This window comes from Hermetia illucens, chromosome 4 (assembly GCF_905115235.1).
Source record: "Hermetia illucens chromosome 4, iHerIll2.2.curated.20191125, whole genome shotgun sequence".
In the NCBI taxonomy this organism is placed as follows: Eukaryota; Metazoa; Arthropoda; class Insecta; order Diptera; family Stratiomyidae; genus Hermetia; species Hermetia illucens.
Genome location: NC_051852.1, coordinates 107,236,555 through 107,259,319, shown reverse-complemented (window position 1 = coordinate 107,259,319; position 22,765 = coordinate 107,236,555). Strand labels below are relative to the sequence as shown.

Below are 22,765 nucleotides of genomic sequence, written 5' to 3'. Positions count from 1 at the left end.
GTCCGTACCCGCCGCTGGACATTTTCCAGATCGGTCTTCGTCCACGGCAATATTCCGCATGCATAAACCAGTGAAGGGATAGCGAATACATTCAACGCGCACCAGCTTTACACGTTGTAGGAATTCGGACAGCAGAGCATCCTTCAGATCACCAACTCGAGCATGAGTTCCTTGCAGAATTCCTAGGTACTTGTAGAAGTCCGTCTCGGTCATAGCTTCGATGTGGAGGTCACCAATGCTATGTCCGGCATGCGGCTCGTGATGACCTTTGCGGATGGCTTGGATTCGACACTTGTTTAATCCAAACTCTATTCGAATATCACGGCTGAACATGTCTATTATTCGCAACAGACTTCTACGATGGTCGTCAGTACCAGCATACAGCTTGAGTTCATTTAAGTACACCAAGTGTGTCAGTTCGCACTTAGCACGTAGGCCATACTTTATTGCAAAACCGTGCCCTCTAGCATCACTCAGTAGCCATGAAAGGGGGATCAGTGCCATAGAAAACCAAAGGGGACACAACGAATCCCCTTGGAAGATGTCCCTGCATATACGGATAGGCTCTGAGGTATTAGCACCCTCAGATGTACTCGCTGATAAGGTGGTATGCCACCCTTCCATGACTGTTGCCAAAAACTTTATTAGTTTCGGACCAATGCGATACAGATGTAGGACATCGATTAGCCAGGTATGCGGAACGCTATCAAAAGCCTAGCATAATCGATATAGCAACCAAAGAGGTTTCTTTGGCCTCTAGTTGCTTGTCCTACAACTACCGAGTCGATAATGAGTTGCTCTGCTCCTCGGACAGAATATAGAGAATGAGAATTTAGAATGTAGAGAGTTGGTAAGCAAGTAATTGTTCTTGTATCTGCGGGATCCTTCTTAGGGATAAGGTAGATAATCCCGCAGTGAGGAAGGGTGGAAATTCCTCCGGCGACTCATGACCTCATTTATGCTACGTGCCAACCGGTAAATTTCTTATACCAGAAATTCTGCACCCGATCCAGACCTGGGCCCCTCCAGTTCTTCGAGCTGTTTATGGCTCGTCGAACTTCCTCTTCGCTAACGTCCGCAAAATTCATGCCAGACGTATTGGCTTGGCGGGTGCCTTCGGCGGTGATCCACTCAGCATGCTGGGCGAGTAACCCCCAAAGTCCATCCCAATACTCTTTCGCTTCCGTCACAGAAAACTGTCCTGTCTGGATGGTCTGTTGGGATTCGTTGAGAGATCGGAAAAAGCTCCGCTGGTTCCTCGCGTATGTTGCATTCTGGATACGTCTGGAATAACTTTCGCCATACTGTCGTAACCGACTGCATATGACAGAAAGTTTATGTTTTAGTGTGTCCAGAATTTCAACTACGCTGAAGTGGTCGCCACAGCTTGTGGCGAAACAGCTGCAGCAGGCGGAGCAATACTCCTGGTCGTCTTGGCGCCCAGATGTCGAACCGCCCTACGGCTAGCGGTTTCGACGCAGTGCTGTCCATTACGGGAGTCCGACCCAGTCACCAAGTCAGACGACTCCCACCGGTTATCCGTACCGGACCTTAAATTCCTTCTTCTTCTCATAGATGGATTGGCATTTTATACCTAACTGCCAGGTGTGGGGATAGCTTCCTCAGTAAGTAATCTGCAGGACTGCAAAGTTTCTGCACTTTCCTCACCTACCCCCTGAGACGTTGCGGTGGCGTACAGCCATTCAGACTGAAGCTATCCATCCCTCCTCCTTTCACAACCGGGCTTGGGACCGGCTACGGCGGAGTTATTATTATTATTAGTAGTATCTTGAATGAATTTTTAATCTCCAATTCACGGGGGAATCATTACCTCAGTGGGGCTTATTTTGCCTACATTTTGAGATGCCTAAGTGTGACACATTGAAACTGAGTTGGTTTTTCTCAGTTCTTCCCTCAAATGGCTTATGGCGAAGTTGGCGTAAAAGTGCATTGGTAGAAATAGGCAGCCATTTCACGTATTGTTTAATAAATATGCCCCACATAGAGAACCAAGAAAATCATTTAAAAACGCGGAGATATATAATACTTTCAGGTCAACTTTATCAATTGGCTATCAACCTCTACATTATTATTCAGAAATTAGTCATAAAATGTGGTTTGCTCTGTATTCATATGTTGTAATTTCCTATATGCGTATAAGTAACTGAAATTTGATTTATTTAAAAAAAAAAAGAGTTTTAGTCCGAATTTAGTTTCTTTTTCTGATATGTTTAGATGTATTCATGAGCATCCTCTATTATTTATAACCTCTTTCCAATCCTTGTTGAGGTTTCGACGAAAAAATGCATTGCCATAAAATGAAAAGTTCAATCGTTTTAAAATATATGTAAGTATATAAAATTGAAATATTCTAGAAACAGGACCTTTTCTCCAATTTCTTGAATTGACGATAAATTCATTTTCCGAACAATTGTATTCTACCCCATCAAATCTCTGGACGCACCCGTCAAGTAAAAAATATTTCGCTGCCAACTTCACACTAAACCAGATAATTTTTTGTTCGTCGATATTCGCAAGTGTCCACGGAAATATCTTGTTTTCAACGTGAATTTCAACCCCGTGTTATATCAAAAACAGTGAAAAATGTCTCTATTCGGTTCATTATTGGGTGATTTCGAGGATGATCCAATTTTCGGGTAAGTTGTTGTACGAAATGCTATGGAAAATTTGAGTTACGAGATCTCGCTACGTGCGCTATTCAAAGTACAAGTGAGCAAGCGAGAGGGAGAAGGTCCAGAAACGAATTGTTTACGCGAACTATCCGAAAAATCGATAAATTGTCTCTGTGCCAAATTATAAGAATGAAAATGTGATTTAATGTGTAGTGAATGTATGTATTTCGTCCACAGGCATCATATGCGCTCCATGCGCCAAATGAACAGTATTATGAATTCGCTGATGCCGGACCCGTTCGGAATGATGTCTCCCTTCGATGGATTTGCAGGCGCTGGAGCTAGACATTCTGCTTTAACAGGTGCTGCGCATCACCGCGCACCGATGGGAAACAGCTTGATGCCGTTTGGGTTCCAGAGTATGCCAAATATCAACAGCTTGCTGAACGGAGGTAGGTGGAACATTGCTAGCAAAGATGCTCACTTTGGGTCCTCCCCAAGTGTACGCTTCCGGGATTTCCCAACTCTGCAGCAATTCTATGAATATACGTCTAATTATATGATTGCAGTCATAGTTAATCTCAAGTTGGGGCGATGGTTTTGTTTTGGTATCTGCGGGATCGAGAATTGATAAGAGAAAGTGTCGGGGACCGCATGTGCATTTCACTGAAATAACAATGATGTAATGGGTGAGCGCGCGCAATCTTTAGCTGTCACGATATTTGCATTGATCTCGAATTTTTAATTTGGTTGGCAGTTGGTCGGCTGAAGAGCTGTCTTGCGGCTAGAATCGTTCCGTTCAGTTGCCAATCGATTTCGCCTGTTTGCACTGAAATGAGGAGTCGACGCGTTACCTGCCATTCGCTTTGTAGGTTTGCAAAATTTTATAGAGATTTCGAACATTCTCGAATCGTTGGAAGGAATTGCATAGAAATGCGCGTGATGACAGATAGGTCAGTCTGGGGTCTAATTATGCGAACACTCGAAGAAAAAAAAAGCAGTTGCCACGATAACAAACTTTCTTATCAATTTTCGTTATTTATCAATACTCTTTGTGAACAAAAACAAAAATACTTTAGCCAGCTACATTATTTTGGTTATCCTAATCACTGGTTCGGCGATTTCTTTCTTTGGAAGCATTTTCAGACTTCAGGTCGTGATTTTCTCATCGCTCCGTGTTTAGTCGTTAGATTTATTTCCTACTTCAGGCATGAATTCAATTTGTTAATTACTTCCTAAAATTTTTGCAGATTTTCAAGTTCGATGAGTGGCCAGTGAAGGTTAATTGTTTGATAACCTACCCGCTACGATTATAACATTGGGTTCCTTGTCGAATTCATTTCCTTCCTATAACATAGGTGCGTCGACGACCATTTGTCGCTTGCTTAACCCTTACGAATGATGTTCGCAATTTTCCTATGATCGGGCCAATACCATGTCGTTCGCCGATTTCCTCATCATTGGTCCAACGTAACATCTTCGTCTCCATTATCGCGAGCCGCCGTTCATTATCTTTCATAGTCGGTCGATACTCAGAATTATAAAGGGCGACAGGGCGGACGGTACTGCGATTTGAGGCGTTCATGGTTATGTCAATCACGTTGTTGTGAAACTCCACTTCATTAAAGTTGCGTTGTCGTGAGAAGCTATTTAATAATGTAGTTCCCCATTGGCTGATAGTATTGAACCGAAGTATTTAAATCGCTCGGTTCTAGGCAGGTCTTCCCACTTGCAGTGATAGTGCCTGTTTCATTAGGGTCGGTCGTTAAAAATTTTGTTTTATTAAGAATTCATTCTGAGATCTTGTTGCACGGTCATTCTATTTTTGAATAAGTTGCTCTAGACCAGCTTTGCTATGAGACGCGACGAAAAATCTTGCATAAAACAGTGTTTAGGGCGCTGAACGTTGGATGTCTCGTGTGACAGTGTCCGTAACTGAAAACAAAGGAGTGTTGAAAAAGTCTTCCTTGATGAACACCGGCAGACACACGGAACGGTTTTGGTATACCTGCCACACTTCGAACTTTATTCTTCAGATCGTGGTAGAGCAATATAATCCAGCGCACGAGCTGCTCTGAGCTCAGGTGTTGTAGTTTGTGTGACATACGGTCAAAGGCCATCTCTAGATTCTCAAGGTTTCTCTATGAGTAACCGCCAAGCTTGTATTGCGTCAATAGTTACTTAGTTCTTGACAAACCCGGCACAGTCGACAGTGCTTGTGGAAGTGGAGGATGAACAAATTCTCGCCAGTTCGTCGTTTGGCAAGAACTGTTTTTGTCATTAACGCAACATAATTGTTCATGATTCCAGTTTATCGCATAAATCTTTTCAATGGACTCTTTGGATAATAGCGGTTGGCATTCTTGTAAATTTATCAATTGGTCAGTGTTTTATTGTCAAAAAACTTAAGATAGAATTGCTTCTTCTCATGGACCTTCATTTGGACGTCGTCGTTCCAAGTATCTTGGTTGATGATTTGCTTGCCAGGCTTGGTGACACCGAGGGTAGCATAGGCCGCGTTGGGGATCATATTTTTAACTTGATTCCACTATTCTTCGACATTTTATTATGTTTCACAATCGCCACCATTTAATTCGCGGTGGGTAAGTGCGTATTTAATGCTGTTTTATCGGTGGCTTGATTCGCAAGAGCGCAATCAACGGCTGATGTTGAGGTGCGATGGTCTCATAAGAAACGACTTTACGGCCAGTCACGGTGATAAAGTTCCTCCGTCTTTCCAGTGAGGCTATCAATATTTAGCATGTAGGAACGTATTTGCTTTGCTCGGAATACGTAACTTACGTCTCGGCGTCGTCCATGTGTCAAGAACCCTTGCATATTTCTCGGCAGGACCGGGATGCGGTTTCTTTAGTACATTGAAACGGGTTGTAGAGAAATTAATTTGATTGTACGCAGTATTTACCTTTTCCTTTTACATAGCAACTTTTATTATTTCTAAGTCCAATTCCACATTAATATTGATTAACGTCTTTTAAATATTCAATTTAAATGATTATTCTCACTGGAAAATTTCTACCCTGCTAGATTAACCTTAGTAGCTGAATCCTATCTATTTGTTGTATAGTTATATACTTTTTCCAAAACTAGTGTGATCGTTGACTTTTTCTTGTATTTATCAGTGTAATGCCATGTATCTTTACATAAGTATATATGGCTGCCAGTTACCCCTAAATGGAGCATAATGCGCAAAACCACATCTATGCGCATCCTTTACGGATCTAGATTAGAAAACAGTCGGCTCTCTGTCTTAGTAGCCAAATTCCTTTTGCAAAACACATTCAGAAGGCAACGTCTATGCGGTAAAAGCTGCAGAAGCCTATAAACTTTTCATCGTTGTTGTTACGGTCGTCAAGACCATGTCTCTCCATCATATGCCCGAGCAGGATGTCAGAGCCACCTTGAGTTGCGTATAATTTGCTCATAGAAACCATCAGAAGAAAGCGACTTGCATAGCACTGCACAATTTTGAGGCTCTTTAACCTGAACTGGAATTTTGGAGTGAAAATCCTGCCAGACCACGTCCGCAAGAGTCCGACACTGGAGTTTCGTCTACTACGACTAGGGTTATCAGAATGCAAAAGCAGTGCCAGGAAAAGGAGAGGAGTACATTTCAGATTCGTATCACTGAATTCGCCGGAATTCTCGCTCAAGTTCAAGAAAGCGAGCAGTCTAGAGTCCCTTGTTACCGTTATCGAATAGCATAGGCCCCTTTCAAATACTGTTTTTGATAGTCAAAGATCGAAGTCGTGAGGTCAGTGGATATCGTAAACCCTTTCAGAAAAAAGTGGTGAAGAATTTTTTCAATACGCTATAAAAGATGAATTTAGCCAAGTGCCTCCTTTAATGAATCAAGGTATGTAGGTTTCAATGTGCTAACAGTTTCAGAAAAAAAGTCCTGCCAGAGAAAAATTAGAATAGATTTATTAGGCGCGATCAGTAGATTTTTCAACACACTATAAAAGATAAATTTTTTCAAATATGTCTTGTTACATATGAGTCAAAATATGTAGATTTGAATGTGCTAACATTCCCAAGCGAAAAACATCCAAACATTTTGCAAGTAGTACAATAAGTCTACTTTTAATTTTCCCTGACTGGAAAACCAGTTTTATGTCCGGGTCTATTATATTGCTGTCGATAGATTAGAAACTTTTTTTAGCCGGAATCGTTAGCACATTGAAATCTGCAAATTTTGATACATATCTAGCAAGCCATACTTGGTCAAATTTATTTTTTTATAGGGTGTTGAAAAATCTGCTGATCATTTTTCTGAAGGGCTATAATCTGGTCCTTACACTACTTCCGATATATTTGGTAGTATATTTTTAGTAGTATATTTTTAGTATCTTACTGGTGTATTTTTCTGCTATGCAGATGTATCAGAAAGAATGTGCACGGAGGTTTTACTGTCAGAATCTGCAGATATCCCCACCTACTCTAGGTAGTAGTTTTGCCTGCAGGGATTTATAAATATTCCCACTATAATACTAAAGCTTTTCTTGGCAAGGTTTAAACAATCTTGCGAGCGCTTTGGTTCGTATATTTTTATAAGTATAACCCTCTCATCTCTTGTTAACACCGCATCCTGCTATTGGCACATTGGATAGTTTTAGTGAGTGCTTCAAAAAAACAGCTCTAAAGAAAGTCATTATCTCCCTATTGACTTCTCATAGTTAGTTTAACCGTCGTTATCCCATAGGTCGTTAATCAAGATAGCCTGGAGGTCTTTTGAAACAGAGGTTTTAAGTCCCTGAATTCCTCAAGAACATTCCATGCTCCTTGTGTATATGGTTGGTGACGAGGTTGCACGTTCCTTTCGGTGGCTTTAGGAATCGATACTTGTAACGTGACGGTTGCAAGCTCGTAGTAGAGCCGGCAGCCTGTTTGTTTTCGAACCTTCTCAATATCCGGTTCAGATACGCTGATAGTTAGGAATGTTCCTTTGCTACCTAGCAGCATCCAGATGCAGAGATCACTCCAGATAGCAAGTTGTTCACGAACGTCAGGCCCATGACGGGGCTCCTCTGAAAACCAAAGAAACCACCCTCTTCAGGGTTAGTCGCGCATCCTCTAACACATTGTTGCGGTAAAAATTTTGCCTGAGCCAATTGTATCTAAACAGTCGGTATTCATCCATCCGTATTCAGAGCTAGGACATGGAAAATCTTACCAGATGCATCTAAATAAAAATTCCCTAGCTCTAACCTACAAGGTTAATGAATGAAGGTTGAAACATAAGATATGGTGGCGTCCAGGCCTCAAAGCACAATGGTTTTGTTCTATCGGGGAACAAATTAATAAAGGCAAAGAAGAACGCAGAAATGAAGTTATGGAGCTTTCTAAAGGTAGTGTCAGGCAAAATTTAAAATGAAAATGATCGCCCAAGCATTCTGACATAACGCAAACTGCCAGCAATACGCGAACAATCAAAAACCTGGTATACACGTTCATGAGGCACGGTCGTATAAGTTCTCAAAATTTCCGTAGCGGTTAGGACATTAATTATTGAAATCCCTTAGGAAATTGGCGGGACATATCAGCCAACTTTCTAAATAAAATTCTATTTGCTTTAGAAGAAAACTTCGCATATTATTTCTGGAAGAGGTACCGAGGTATTTTTGAAGTCATTCTTGCTCTAGACTTTGTTAAAGCGAAAGGAACCTGCCATCCATATTGCCAACTTTTACAATAAGTGGGATGATTCGTTCCTTGCTATTGTTGCACAAAAGTTCGCTGGCATTCTGGGGGACCTTATGACGGGTCATTTTGTCATGAATCATGTGGAAGTTAATTGAATTATGAAAGCCATAGAAAACACAAGATATGTTAAGATGCAAATGCTAGATATTAACCAAATGCAACCTATATATTTTTTTCAGATTTCGGTGAAGGCAATAGTGCATCGTTCTGTTCAAGCAGCTTCGTTTCCATGTCTCATGGCCCAGATGGTCGCCCACAAGTATACCAAGCGACAAGCAGCACTAAAACCGGCCCTGGTGGAGTTCGTGAGACACGTAAAACCGTACAAGATTCGCGGTCTGGTCTTAAGAAAATGGCTATTGGACATCACATTGGAGAGCGTGCTCATATTATTGAACGTGAACGAAATGTACGAGAAGGAACTGAAGAAGAACGGCAAGATTTCATTAATTTAGAGGAAGAGGAAGCCGAGGACTTTGATAGAGAATTTACAAATAAAGTGCGTCAAGGGACATCTGGTGTTAGTATTCAAGCCGTTCCATCAGTTCCCAGTCGACCAGCCCTCCCAGCCCCTCCGAGGTGAGTTTTTTTTGGAATATTGTTGTGTTATTTTGAAGCGATTATTGTCGAAAGGGCCTTCTAATTTTACAATTGTAATGAATAGATTTGAACTTTTTTTCCGTAAAATGCATCCTTTCTCAATTATCGCTTCAAAATGATTCCGCATTCTAGACTAAGATCCAAAGCACTCTATACCCTTCGTCTTTACTTACATGAAATAGAAAATTTCCTCCCAAAGTTTAAATTATATAAATGTTTTTCAGATATAATTATTATTTGTAAGAAAAAAGTGGGTATGAAAATATGAATTTGATCTTGTACTTGAACGAATTAGTTTCTTAGGAGTATGTATTTGTGTTTCATCTGTCAACGGAATTAAATGTTCGATAGTGCTAGAGTCGTCAAATTAAATCATAGATTTATTGCCTGAATATTTCATGCCACTCTATTGATAATTGCTCTCATGACAACTAAATTTGTCGCTATGCAATTTTTTTCTGGTATAATTTTACGTATTAAAATTCAGTAGATGGAAATTTAGAAATGTATGCATTCGGTGGCAAAATTAAATGCATGTTAGCGAAGTTCTCTTGTTATAGTTTTGTTCTAAACAGGTTCTATGGTTAGAATGTCGCATGTGAGTTTCATTTCAGTCTTTTTTTTCTGTACGTATCATTATTGGAACAAATTTAAGTGCAAATTAAACAAAACTCTATCGTCTTATTCGTTATGTATACAGAAAACAGTGGGAGAGCTGAAGGATTCACATGAATTCGCAAATTTTTCATTCCATTTCTACCACAATCATCAAACACTGCATAAATAGTTAAATAAGGGAGCTTATTCACTAAATCTCAATTTCGTACCATCGATATGATAGCCTTTAGAATATACAAACCCAAGTATATTCTTAAATCTATTACATCGGTGATATTCCAATTTATTGAAGGGTTTCTTACTCAACTATTCATATGGTGATCAAGCGACTGATGCATCTACACTTTTGAACGGACTCGTACTGTAGAACTAAAAACTGTTGTTTATATTAATATTCCAATGGTTGCAATGACCCTCTGCTAGAGTAGGATAGGTACGAAGAAGCCGACAAACAAGCAGGCTTTAAACTTAGAACACTGTCATTCTTGCAACTCGGAAAGTTGTTCTTCAAACATCTTGACTTCTATTTGTCAACGTATGTAATAAAAATGCATTTTGGGTTTCTGTCTAAAATAACAATGAAGGAATTCATTAGTGGCTGAGCTTTCTTTTAAAATAAAGTTTTAAAGTGTATACAAATACTAACTGCGTTCCGTTTTGGCGTTCCCTCGGCTCGTGACCCTCGCGATTGTTCCGTTTGAGATTCGCATTCTGCGATTGTCATGGGCTTTGCGAGGCTCGCGGGCGCCAAGCGGATCGTAGCTCATATTTCTTCACAAATTTGTGATTAGATTAGTTCCAATGGTGTTTGCAAAGCTTAGAAATTTGCCTCTAGAGGACCATCAAACCTGAACGGTGTCAATTGGTGCATTTCATATTTTTGTTTGGTTTACCGAATCTATCGTGTTTCTATCTCTTCTGCAATGCCAGTTAGTTCCAGACGTTAAAAAGGAATGATCTTGTCATGTTCAGTCTAGAACTGAGTATGATTTGAACTTTTCCTGTGCCCCCATGCTATGCAAGATTTAATTTTTATGTTTCTACTATTTTATATTTGGAATTTATTGTTTACCAGCCAACGCGACGAACTTCATATTGCCTCAGAATCAATGGTGTGTTATTTAGTGTTTAGTATTTAATGTGCGCATAGTTCAGTGGTTAGAGGACAAGGTTGTCTTACGGAAGGTCGCAGTTCAAATTTCACTGGGGGCAGTGGGATTTGTATCGTGGTTTGACGTCGGATACCAGTCAGTGAATGATTATCTAAGTCAAATGAGGATAATAATCTCGGGTGAGCGCAATGCTGACTACATTGCCTCCTACAGGGTACTGTAATCCTGTTATGTACCGTTACGGCCTTCAATGCCCTGATGGATGGATTATTATTTATTTAGTGCTTCCTGTTCACTCCCTGCTGGACTATAGGGTATTACATTTAAGTGACAAGCTCAAAGCAGCGGGACAAATACAACACGAACGTAGACACCCATGACGGCTGAGATTCGAGCCCAGAGCAGCGAGATTGGGAAGCTGACGCTCTATCCTCTTCAACCATCGCGCCGTGTTATTTGCTGACTTAAATGAATTTTTGGACATTATGTGGCAAGCGATCCAACGCAGTTTTGAAAAACTAGCCCAATGTACTATGCTCATGTAGTAATGTGCGGCAGATTCTGAAGAATAGCGTTTTTTACTGCTGTATTGATCGTTTGACCCTGAGCAAGTTGGTCCTCTATATTTAGCCATGAAATAATTTTGGAAGAATATATGTTGTGCGTCTTTAAGCAATTGCAATAATCCATTTCGATGGTAAATTTGGAATTGGATCTGTAAAGTGGAAGGGGAAATTAGAATTATCAATTTATGATTACCAAAAGAAAGTAAATTTTTATTCTTTCGAGCAGAAATGACCTTGAATGCCGGATTGAATCTGCGTTCTTCCTTTATGTCTCCTCCGAAATATCTGTTGCATATTTGTGCATTCGAAATTTGATTTTTCCTCACAAAGCAATGAAAGCAACGGCTCAGGTCGCGATTGTAATAATGATAATTTCATCTTGTCACTAAAACAACGCAATTTAGGCGTTTTTCGCAATTTCCATTGGATCGATTCGAATGCAAGGGTTGCAAGCTGAAGTCGATTGTGTAATCAATCGTATTGAAATGCTGCTCGACTCAAATTAAGACTCAAAACGTTTCTTCTTGCGCGTAGAAGATTATCATATTGTTGATGTGTGCGATGAGCTTGACTAATTCCTAATGTCGACCGTACTGATTTTCTTTAGTCTTTGGTTTGTGAAGCACGAGGTCGGGCCATACTAACTCGGCGCTCTTCTTATTAAATGTCTTGCTCATCTGCAGTGATTGATTCGCAATATTGCGAAGTCTAATTTTATATGGGTTTTGTTGTGAAAGAAATCTTTTAGCTCGCAGCAGTATAAATAATCCTGGAAATTTAATTAATAAAAATAATCCTTGGTGCAATATATTGGACCAGAGCCTTAAAGTGTGTTAGAGCATTTCATTCAAGGCCGTAACGGTCACGATAACAAATCCCTCTGCCCAGCGCTCTAACCACTTGAGGGATCCGGACACTTTAATTACTTCTCACAAAGTAAACATTTTCGTAGGCAACTTATCGTCGGAAAATCATGATCGAAAATAAAATACCACACCAGTTTGATAAAAAATCCAATAACTGATGAATCAGGCTGACGAAAATTATTCAAATTTTCAAATAATCTGGTCTGCTGAGATTGACTGATTGTGAATTAATACTGACGCAAGACTAATGAGAAACTGATCGTGTAAGGTTCCTTTAACTATGGATTTGCAACGAGTTCGTTTTTGTTTTGGCAAAAGTCAAGAATGTGATATTTAATAATAACGAAGGTTGACGCACTACTCCAATTGGATCAGGGCTTTGAAGTGTGTTAGATTACTTCATTCATGACCGTAACGGTGCATTACAGTACATTGTAGTAGGCAATGCGGGCAGCATTGCGTTCGCCCGAGATTATTACCCCGATTTGACTCAGGTACTCATTCACAGCTGAGTCGAATGGTGTCCATCCAGCAGCGATAGCAAATCCCTCTGCCACCAGTGACATTTGAATCACGACCTACGGCAGCTCAGGACTCTAACCACTAAATTTCACGAACAATTTACTACAGTCTTTGTATGCTAAATTGAGACACTTCAAAAAATACGGATTTGTCTGTTTCATTTCATCGAAATAGGAAAATCCGTTCGCTACTCCGAACTTCTCGTTGACACTAACAGAGGAAATACATTTGAGAAATTTACCTGGCACTTATGGGTGAATTCGATGCCTTTTAGAATTTGAAGACGTTTTCTGCCAGTTGTTGACTTATCTTCTCTTGGATTTTTTCATAATTGTTCCCTTAAATACGAATTGACAACGTTCGCGTTTTATTCCATTCTCCGAGTGATTTTTTTTTGTTTGATTAACATGACATTTCACGGGGCCTATTTTATTAAATCTAAATATGGGAAGTAAAACTTTGCCTTAGAATGGTATTCAGTTACAATTGCAATTATAAAATACCTGAAACTTGATGTTTGCGAAGAGGTGGAGAATAAATGGACCTAAGCAGCAAGGAAATATGCATTTTGAGTGAGGTAATATCCTAAAGTATTTGCCATTAGGTCTATATCAAAAACAGAAGTATTGCAAATGTGGTGTTTATGTCAACCATTGCTTTTCCCCACATTCACTAGAGATAGATTTGACCTTTTGAATCATAATCAATGAAGATAGTCTGTTTCGTGTTAAAAAAAAATAGTGCCTTCTTTGGGGTTGATCCACTTTGTCCAATCCATTGTTTGGTTTCTGGAGGATAATGGCGAACTCAAGTTTCATACAGTCTATGTAAAAATTTGTCAGGAGTTTGCTTGTCGGGTATCAAGTTCGCACTGGGAACAGTTTTCCGGTTTAACTTCTGATCAAGCTTTAAGAAACACGTCACCTTCCTAGCAAAAAGCTTCATGTGAAAGAATGCATACACCATCAGTTGTTGATATCCCAGTTATCTCATTTACTGTCAATATATGGTCCTCTACCAAGGTTTTATGAGTTTTCGATAGTAGTGACCTCAACGTGGCGTCCCGAACGTGGGGCGTCATCAGTCACTGTTTGACTGTTGAATATGGTGAAGAAAATTCGTTCGTTGTTTTGGACATCATATAAAAGTATTTACTAATGCTCGCTCCTCTGTTTCATTTTCACATACTTAATCAGTTATATAAACATATACTATCATAGCAATCGTCCTAAAAGTGCTGCACAAGTTAGTCAGGGATAGAGTTATAAAATACCATTGAAAAATTAGACCTCCTGGCGCCATTTCTTAAAGAGGGTGGACATTTTTGCTCTGCTCTTGTGCAAGCTTGGGAGCAATCGAGGAACAATATTCCTTTTGTATTAAAAAACCAATTTAAAAATTGACCGATTTTTAGACCCTAACTCGTTACAAGCGGAGTTGCCGGAAGAAAACGACTTCATATCGCTCTGATTTAGGACGAGGGCGATAGACTCATGCCCCTTCCATAATAATGAAACGACGCATATTTTCTATCCTTTTAAAGACCTTCAGCACACAGTTTTCTGAAATCCAAACCTTTTGCCAGAGTATTGCTCATATGCTTTTGAGATCCCTAGCATCTTTACTACATTTATTTTGGTCAATAGAAATATGATTTCTGGGTTTATGCATTACACCAAACAAATTAAATCAATTCTGGACGTCCTTCATGTGAATATTTTTGGCACTTATGTGATCACATTTAAATTCAATCGATCGTTTTACTGTTCTAAATGAAGGTAAAAGGTGAAGGTGTGTGTGAATGGACGCGGGTAGTTTGGGTAGGATCGGGTTTAGTTTCTCTGTGCTGTAAACTGCACAAAATTAATTTTTGTGAGAAGTCCCGCCATAGTTGCTGATTGCTCTTTTTTTAGGAGTTTGTTATTGCCCAGGTGGTGATTCTCCACCACGAGAGTGGTGCCCATTTCCAGGATTGTGATGGTGGTCCCGCTATGCTCGTATGCCATAAGCATCTCCATATTGGCCCATTAAAGCCTGTACGCTGAAAGTTTCGCCTCTCCTTTTGCTACGAGGTCCAAGGGTAGCAACTGCAGTAGGTTCTTCTGGTCAAGGATGAGTGTGCTACTCATGGCACCCATAATGCAGAAGCAGACGGTTCTTTAAAGTGAGGGCAACTTTTTGACAGTTTACCTCATATGTAAACACGACCATCACCACGACTTATTATATGCAGTATACAATGTGTTGTTCCAGTTTCAATGTTCTACCAAAAATCATCACCTCAAGGCTCTTTAGGAAAATACATAGAATTTATCATACACATATCCATACTAACAACCATCACAAGTTCCTATTTTTTTTTTCATTTTTAAGCAGATTATTTTCAAGAAATGCAATTTAAAATATGTCTTCTCAGCTTTTCATAGAAATCAGTTAAAATTCGTCCTAGCTTTGTTTATACTTTCATAATTTCGTTGGAATGATGGATGTATTTCTGCACCTTTCTTGGAAAAGTTTTTTATAAAAACCATTAGTGAATATTTTCCATGAGGGAGGTAATATTTCGTTTTTTAACAATGAGTTGAAATGTAAACCAGTTAACATTGCACTTAATTTTGTCACCTGAATGTACACAAAAATTACTCCTATTTCATAAGTTTTGTCCTCGTTCAAAATTTTGTTTTAAGTTACTTGTATAATTTTTTTGGTTTATACGTGAAATCAATAAAAATTCAAATTAAATTTAAAATAGCTCTGACGATACATCATCACGACGGACGCTAAGAAATATACCAAAGGTTACTTCCCGTAGACCACTGCGTACCCCCACTTCGTCACCGCTAGCCCTACCTCCTTCGACACGAACAAGCGTTGCTTCATCACCGAAAAGGTTTGTGCTATGAAATAAATATCGAAAACAAAAACATCAACAAAATTCAATTGTAAACGATGAGTATTTAAACTACAATAGAAACGATAATCTGATGATTGATCCTCTTTCACTAATTTCTACTTCAATAATTCTTATTAACGAAACAATGGATATTGAAATGGTTTTCTTTGAATAACACACATTAAAACAACAAAAAAAAACATTTTCAATGAGATCGTTTCTTTGTATACGGATCTTGAAATAAAAGTTGCCAGATAATGTTACTAATTCGACTTTCTACTGATCTCATGCACCACTTGTCATTTTTTAGAGATTGGCGATTGTACAACCCACGATATTATAAACCGTAACTACTCGATTGTCATCGACCGTTGCGAAACGTTTGCTGACTGGTCAATTATACACTTACTCTTCTGATCTTAATATTTTTCATGTATGTAAATCTATTTGGTGTTTGAATTTGATTATCACAGATTTCTAACAGCTTATTTTGCAGCTGGAAAATTGATTGTGGGAATTAGCTTTCTAATCAGCCATCGAATTTCATATTTAACGCTTTTGTTGAGGGCGAACTTTCTTATGTCCTCTGTTTTTGCCACTGATCCATCAATTTTTGCCGCAAAATTTTTAACTTTAGATTAGAGAAATTGAAATATTTAGTGAATATTATCAATGATCGAAAGGGCGTTGCATCTTTTGCTAAGGGTATCAGGTTGTATTTTCAACTATTACATTTTATTTCTTGTTTTATTCATTAGATATATAATTCACTTTTCGGATGATATCAATTATTAAAATTCTAGTAGAAAAGCGTGAATATTTAGGACGATTTACCTTGAGATTTGCTTTAATTAATGCATCTTGATATCTATCAGATAATTTCTTCTGTTCTATTTATTCTTAACCTTGAAACCCCGATAGAGAAAGAAATATCAATGGCTTTTCTGTTCCCATCTGTTAGTTGGGGTTTGAAGGTTAATTGGGACTATGGCCATTATCGGTATCTTATTACTGCGCAAGACATACAAGAAGGATTGGAGAGAAAGGCATATGAGAACACCATCACCTACATGACTCTAGAAAAAGCATCATTATCAGTATCATGATCTTTTCTTACAATAATAATTCATGAACAGGCTCTTCCTTCGTTGGCTGCACACTTCTTTAAGTATTTTTGTACCATAGCTTTCCGAGGACTAAATGACTGAAGATTTATGATTCCTGATTTGCATTATAGTCCTCTGTCCTTCCAGTGATGCTGAAAATATGTTTCAATGGCATCAAACTATCTAAAATATATGATAATAAATGTTTGAAAGTCCAGCCAATTTGGTCTACGAGATTTTAAGATTGCAAAATGCATTTTTGTAATGTGCTCCAGAGTGGTGACTGTTAATGGACGACCGCTACAAATACATCTGCAGATTCCTTAGTTTCCTTGTAACATATCTTGGCATTTTAAATCGATTGTTCGGCTCGTAGTAATAAAAATCAAAATTGAACGATTTTCAAACATTTCAATTATCCCGTATTGAAACTTTATGCCTCTATTATATTCTCTAGGAGGTACGCTTTTCTCCAACATATCACCGACGCATCATCGAATACTTGCTTATCATTTGTTCGACATTGGTTTCATCTAAGGTTGGCAAGTAGCGGCTTTTAGAACCGATGTGATTAATTATATTCAGGAAAAAAATCGTTTGAGGATTAGTCTTTTTTCCTAGTGGAGATATCATAAAATACGTAGTACAGCCATTAGTCCAACAAATCTTTATTTCGCGCGAATCAATAGGGCAACTTCTTCGAAGTTCATTCAGAAAAAACCATATAGATAGATATTCCATTAAAAAAAATTCGAGATGACTATCCCGCGTCTATACAAGCCAACTGTCGATAGTTTCACAAACAGTACGGAGCCATTCAAAGTTTCACGTCGACGCGCACAGGCAACCTCCTCAAGTTTGCACCGCAGTTGATAGTCCGGTGGATTCAAATCGGGACTACTAGAGGTCCATTCATTAGCGCAGATAAAATCGGCATCATGCTTTGCCCATCGTTGTTAGATTCGCTTGGCTTTGAGCGCCGGCGATGAATCTTGTTGAAAGCATCAATTCCACCCGGTGAATAATATATCGTTTAGGGGTTCAACAGTAAGTAGAGGATTGCGACGATTGCGTTCACGGACAGCGTTATGAACATTCGGCCGTCGTACATAGCGCGAATTTATCAAACGGGACCTGTCTTCCACGTCAGCTGTTTCTCTATGCGTCGCTAATGTCCGAAACACGAACTGTTTGATCACTGGTAATTTCTTTAACGATTTTGGTTGGGCACGAACCGCACGCGTGCAATGCAATAATCACTATTCCTCTCTGTCGATTTCCGAATTTCATTGTTATGGCTCGAAACGAACTACTGATTCGCGGAACGTGAAACTCGATTGGCAGTGGGAGAGGTGTAGGTTTTTCGTTTCGCACCATTTCACTGAGCCTACGATTTCTCTCAATATTGCGTGCGCGGGTGATCCACTCGCCTGCCGTTCTGGGATGGTTGCCGTGGTTTTTCAATGTGTTACCATTTCCACCTGTTGTTCAACATGACGACGAGCATTTGACCCGTCCGCCAGCGAAAATTTTCATTGGTTGCATGATTACGAGGGTCGTTCAATAAGCCCTTAGGAAAAGAGAAAAACAAAATATTTTAGAAGAATTTCTTTTATTTTTCGTCATAATCCTCTTTCAGCTCTGCATACTTTTCCAAGCATTTCTCCAACTTTTTTAAGTCATCTCAAAAGTTAAGATTTGGGAAGGTCTTTAAAATCAGCATCTATTTTGGCGATCCTCCTCTGCATCTCAAAACGTGGTGACTGAACATTTTTTTTTAAAATTCAGAAGTAAAATCACTGTGATGCAGATACGGGGCTGATTCCAGCCTTGAGAGCATATCTTCTGGGAGAATTCCTAGGTTATGTGCTCTCGGCTCGGTTATTTGCAATTGGTCCCCTTGTGAGATTTTCATGGTGATTGTGCCCATATCGCGGGCAGAGCTCCTTGTGGGCTTAAGCGTGGAGTTGCGCTGTACAATTCGGGCACCGTAACCCTCAGTTGCGGCAGAGATGTTAGGTGCGACTGGTATGAATGCTTAGTCTGCACTTAGTATAAACCAACACCTCTGTGTCATCATGGCGATGCTCTGATTGTGGCCTCCAAATCAAACTGTCCGAAGACGACTGTGGGATTATGCTTGCAGGGCAGGTACTCAAGTTAAACCCCAAGGCCTCCGTGTGAGCCAGATAGGGGGTTGTTGTAACAATTAGATCTTTAATTTCATGCTTTCGGACATTCTGCCTAGATTCGCGTTGTCTGGGCGGAAGATCCTTCCTTTTCAAACCAGGAGGTTTATTCTTAATTTTTTCGCTCAATGGGTGCAATGACGATTCATAATACTGTCTAGTAATTGTTTTTCCATTTTCTAAATAATCGGCATAGATGATTCCGCTTTTTTTCCAGAGAACTGGCGATAATCTTCCTGTGCTGGTTTCACCGTCCCATTCTTCTTGGAGTCTGTTTGTCATTAAAAACTGCTATTTTAGTTGATCTTTTTCTTTTGGAGAGTAATAGTTGCACGACAATGTTTAAATTCATTTAACCAAATGTAAACATTTGCAAACAGAAACAGCTGTGCCATGAATTTCGTCCAATTTAGCTTTAGTCTGCTCAAAATCAAACAAAACAAAAGCTCTCTGACAATAAATGGCACTCAGTAAAAGCCTTTCTGATGCCATCTCTTGTATTTTTGAAAGCACGTCTGAGCCCTAGGTCAACTAGAAATAAATTTTCTTTGTAGATACGAATTTGGGCTTTTGCTAGTGTATTGCTGGCACTTTGCAGATATCGTCGGTCAAAGGTCCAAGGCAGTTATCGTGTTTCAACTAAGGTGTTTAGTAGATTTTCTGGTTTATTTGCCAAATCTGATGTGGTAGCAGCAAATCTTGCTGTTCTTTTGTGAACGGCATTTATAAGGTCACGTTGATATTGGGAACGGCTTCGGTGTACTTTACGCCACGATGTTTCTTACTTACTGATCCCAACCTTTCTTTTGAGTTGATATCCACTTGCACCAACAGATTTTTCGCAAAGGGTTCACTACAGAATTAGCGTCTCATTCATGTGAGAAACGTGTTCCACTCAGTAAAACAGTGATATCAAAGAAGCACATTTATTATTCACCTTGAAATATCCAATCCATACGAACTAATGCTTGGCTAGAAAACTTTATTGATTCCTTGTAGGCTGACGGAATTTGTAGGGTTTTTGGTCCAATGTTTGGTTTGTCTGCTGCGGTCGTCTGTACAATCCACGGCCAAATCAATGAAGAGTAAACAAAGGATTTTAAGGAGAAAGATAAATTGAGGAAACAACAGTTTTAGCTTTATTACATAATTTGCATTCGCATATTGTAGTGGTTCCTAAAAAAGGCGTTTCTCTGCCCATTATAAATTTTGTTTGCGTTATCCTATGCTCTTGAAATTTGCTTAACTCTGGACATAGGAACATGAAGAGGGCCTCCTTCAAATTGGGTAGATTGTACAGATTTATTCTTATTTTCGATGGTAAACCAAGTGCCATATCAGAGCCAGGATTATTGGGGGACTATTAAGATATTAGAGAGTAAATTTGAAAAAAAAGGTTGGAAGACGCATTAGAAGAAGGTGTAAGGTTCGTTGGAGGTTGATTGTCCGAATAACAATTTGAATCGTACAGCATGGATGCACATTGTTGGGGAGGCAAAGGCACGAGAATGATTTTGATACTAGGTGGAAAATTCGAAAATTGCGACAGTTTCTTACATTTTACACTTACCTGAGTTTGATCCCATTCGTTGTGTATAATATCTTACATACTGCAACAATTTTTTCATCTCCTTCATTGGGATATTGGCAATACCTCGGCCATCGCATCCTTAAATTTAATTGTTATTTTCCATTGTATTCCTCTTGAGCTTGCGTTTCTGTTTCAATTGTGAATGTCGAGAATTTCCCTGTTTAGTGCGTTTAGATACCAAACTGCTTATGTTTTCCTTTATTACCCGAGCTGGCAACAATGAGTTAGAGGCTTCTCTCAAAACATTGCATCCCTCCCTTTTCGTAGTAGCGGTTCCACTCTTCCACTTTATCGGCTTTTATAATTCCCGGATGGCTTAGTGATTAAAGCTATATATAACTAATCACAGCGGAAAATCGTCATTTAAGTTTCGCTGTTGGCAGGCACTGGGGACTTAATGCTCGTAATCAAATCAGGGTAGACAGGGTACTGACTGTATTTCCTTTTGATGTACCGTTACAGTCTAGAAATAAACTGCTTTTACACGTTTCATAAAAACGAGAATTGAGCTTTGTATTTTAGTGAAAGTAGATAATAGGACAATCAGCTTGCAGAGGCAAGTCAAGCATTAGCGATTGAAAGGATGCTTCTGGTTGACCACGCATTGAAGTATATCCTGATGCATTAAAACTACTATTACATCAACACGATATATACTATTGAGGTCTCAAAGTTGCGCAAAAGCAGCATAATTGATTGCCGAAGTTTTAAGTTTGGTTGTGAAAACCTGACCATCTCAGAAGTATTTTTTCAATTCTGAGAGCCCCTGCTTCGAATAACTACACTCTCCGGACACCACGCATAAAATTTATCTGTTTGTTTTTCCACGGTCGCTCCATAATGAAAAGTAGCTTGTGGATGAGGTCAATAAAAAAGCGTTTTCTTTATACTTTGTTCTGTTCACAAGCGGGTCGGCTCGTCGCCGGGCTTTCAATATCAAATCCCCATCCAGCGTATCAAGTCACCGTTGTTTCGGCGGTCTTTTGGCCGCTTACCATCCATTTCGATGTTCAGATGAATTTTGGCAAGTGAATTTTCGTTAGCGGGATCTAGAAAAATGAGGAAATAAAATGAATAAATTCCTAATTACCAGCTTATAGAAGGGCTATAGCGAGGAGGATATAAGGCTTATCTACTTTCCACAGTATCAACACATAAGTTATTTCTGGCATTTGAATAATAAATTCAAGCGTTTGATTGCCTAGCGTGATGGTGTTTCATTGGGTCGTAAAGTGTGGAACCTTTCTCTATTAATATTCTCTAATTCGGAAATTTCTGCTTCATATCACCTAATCATTTTGAAACAGGTTTTATTGAAATTGTTTCCTAGATGTGTCATACTCATAGTTTTGCTGTTTAGAATTCAAGACGGTTTTTTGAAATTCCAATCTTTTAAGTTTGTTGCTCCGACTGAAAAATATTAAATTGTTTTTTCCTTTTTCTCTTTCATTATAGCGTGCGTCAACATCCTTATATAACATCGGCGGCGGCTCGTAGAAATCATCGTCCAAAAAATACTCCTAGCCAAACAAATGCCTATAATAATTCAGCACCAACTAATGATGATTAGAGCGAAAGAGAGGGAATCGTTAAATAAGATTATTGAAATATAAGTTTAATGTACCTCCTAAGACTATTTCAAGCGTTCAACAAATAAATACATTCTACTCCCCTTTTTAAGATTTGTGAGAATTGGAGAAAATCCTTTTATTTTAGGAAATTAGACCACCAGGTATTCGCTTTCAATTTTTATTTCTTTTATTTTATGATGATTGGAAGAATTATATGTTTTAAATTTGACTAAGAATGAGAAATAGGGAATTGTTACTTTTATAATGAACTTGACTCTTCTTTATGGTCTCGTTAGTACTGAGAACATTGTTTTAAGTATCATATCTTTATGATTTCTGTCATTCGGATGAATTGCATAGAGTTTGAGTGAATAGTTCTTATGATTCTCTCTTGTTCATGTAAGTTCAATTTAAATAAACGAATAGATGTCAAATAAATGCATATGTATATCGGTATAAATTGTTGTTTTTTCTTTTTGCTCTTAGCCACTCTTGAAATGGATCATTCCCTTCCAGCCCCTCTCTATATCCGATCAACGATCATACTGGAGTGTTAGTTATTTTATCTAGACAATATCGTGAATGGCAACATTTACGGTCGCAGACACGAAAAGTGTAAAATCTTTCTGAAGCAAGGTCTTGGTGTGAACTTCTAACCCCTTTGCTTTTAAATAAGTGTCGAATTGAAAGTGTTTTTAGAATTTTTGTTATTTTTTGTTGAGGTATACAATGTGCAGTACATTTACTTACGTTCTATTCTCGGAAGTGTTCTGATCA

At 38.9% G+C, this 22,765-nt stretch overlaps 1 protein-coding gene and 1 long non-coding RNA gene across 8 annotated transcripts; both read left to right on the top strand.

Moving 5' to 3' along the window:
* The first annotated feature begins 2,493 nt into the window (after positions 1 to 2,493).
* On the top strand, positions 2,494 to 22,448 carry LOC119653822 (myeloid leukemia factor). 7 transcript variants are annotated; one of them, XM_038058857.1, is made up of 6 exons: positions 2,494 to 2,657; positions 2,871 to 3,085; positions 8,534 to 8,933; positions 15,391 to 15,528; positions 15,842 to 15,964; positions 21,873 to 22,448. In XM_038058857.1, the coding sequence occupies exons 1-5, from the start codon at positions 2,605 to 2,607 to the stop codon at positions 15,879 to 15,881; spliced, it is 846 nt and encodes a 281-aa protein (XP_037914785.1). In that variant the 5' UTR covers positions 2,494 to 2,604; the 3' UTR covers positions 15,882 to 15,964; positions 21,873 to 22,448. The 7 variants fall into 7 exon arrangements, with proteins under 7 accessions (XP_037914785.1, XP_037914784.1, XP_037914787.1 ...); XM_038058856.1 differs by lacking the exon at positions 15,842 to 15,964; XM_038058859.1 differs by lacking the exons at positions 15,391 to 15,528; positions 15,842 to 15,964 and adding an exon at positions 9,179 to 9,204.
* On the top strand, positions 3,107 to 3,721 carry LOC119653824. Its single transcript, XR_005249760.1, has 2 exons — positions 3,107 to 3,322; positions 3,391 to 3,721. It is a non-coding gene; the product is annotated as an uncharacterized LOC119653824 (long non-coding RNA).
* Positions 22,449 to 22,765: the final 317 nt, after the last annotated feature.

Excerpts from the sequence above, each read along its gene's own strand:
- LOC119653822 (XM_038058856.1), top strand. The coding sequence starts at position 2,605 with ATGTCTCTATTCGGTTCATTATTGGGTGATTTCGAGGATGATCCAATT. Across the intron at positions 3,086-8,533 it reads CAACAGCTTGCTGAACGGAG|ATTTCGGTGAAGGCAATAGT; the intron begins GTAGGTGGAACA and ends TATTTTTTTCAG. Across the intron at positions 8,934-15,390 it reads GCCCTCCCAGCCCCTCCGAG|CTCTGACGATACATCATCAC; the intron begins GTGAGTTTTTTT and ends AATTTAAAATAG.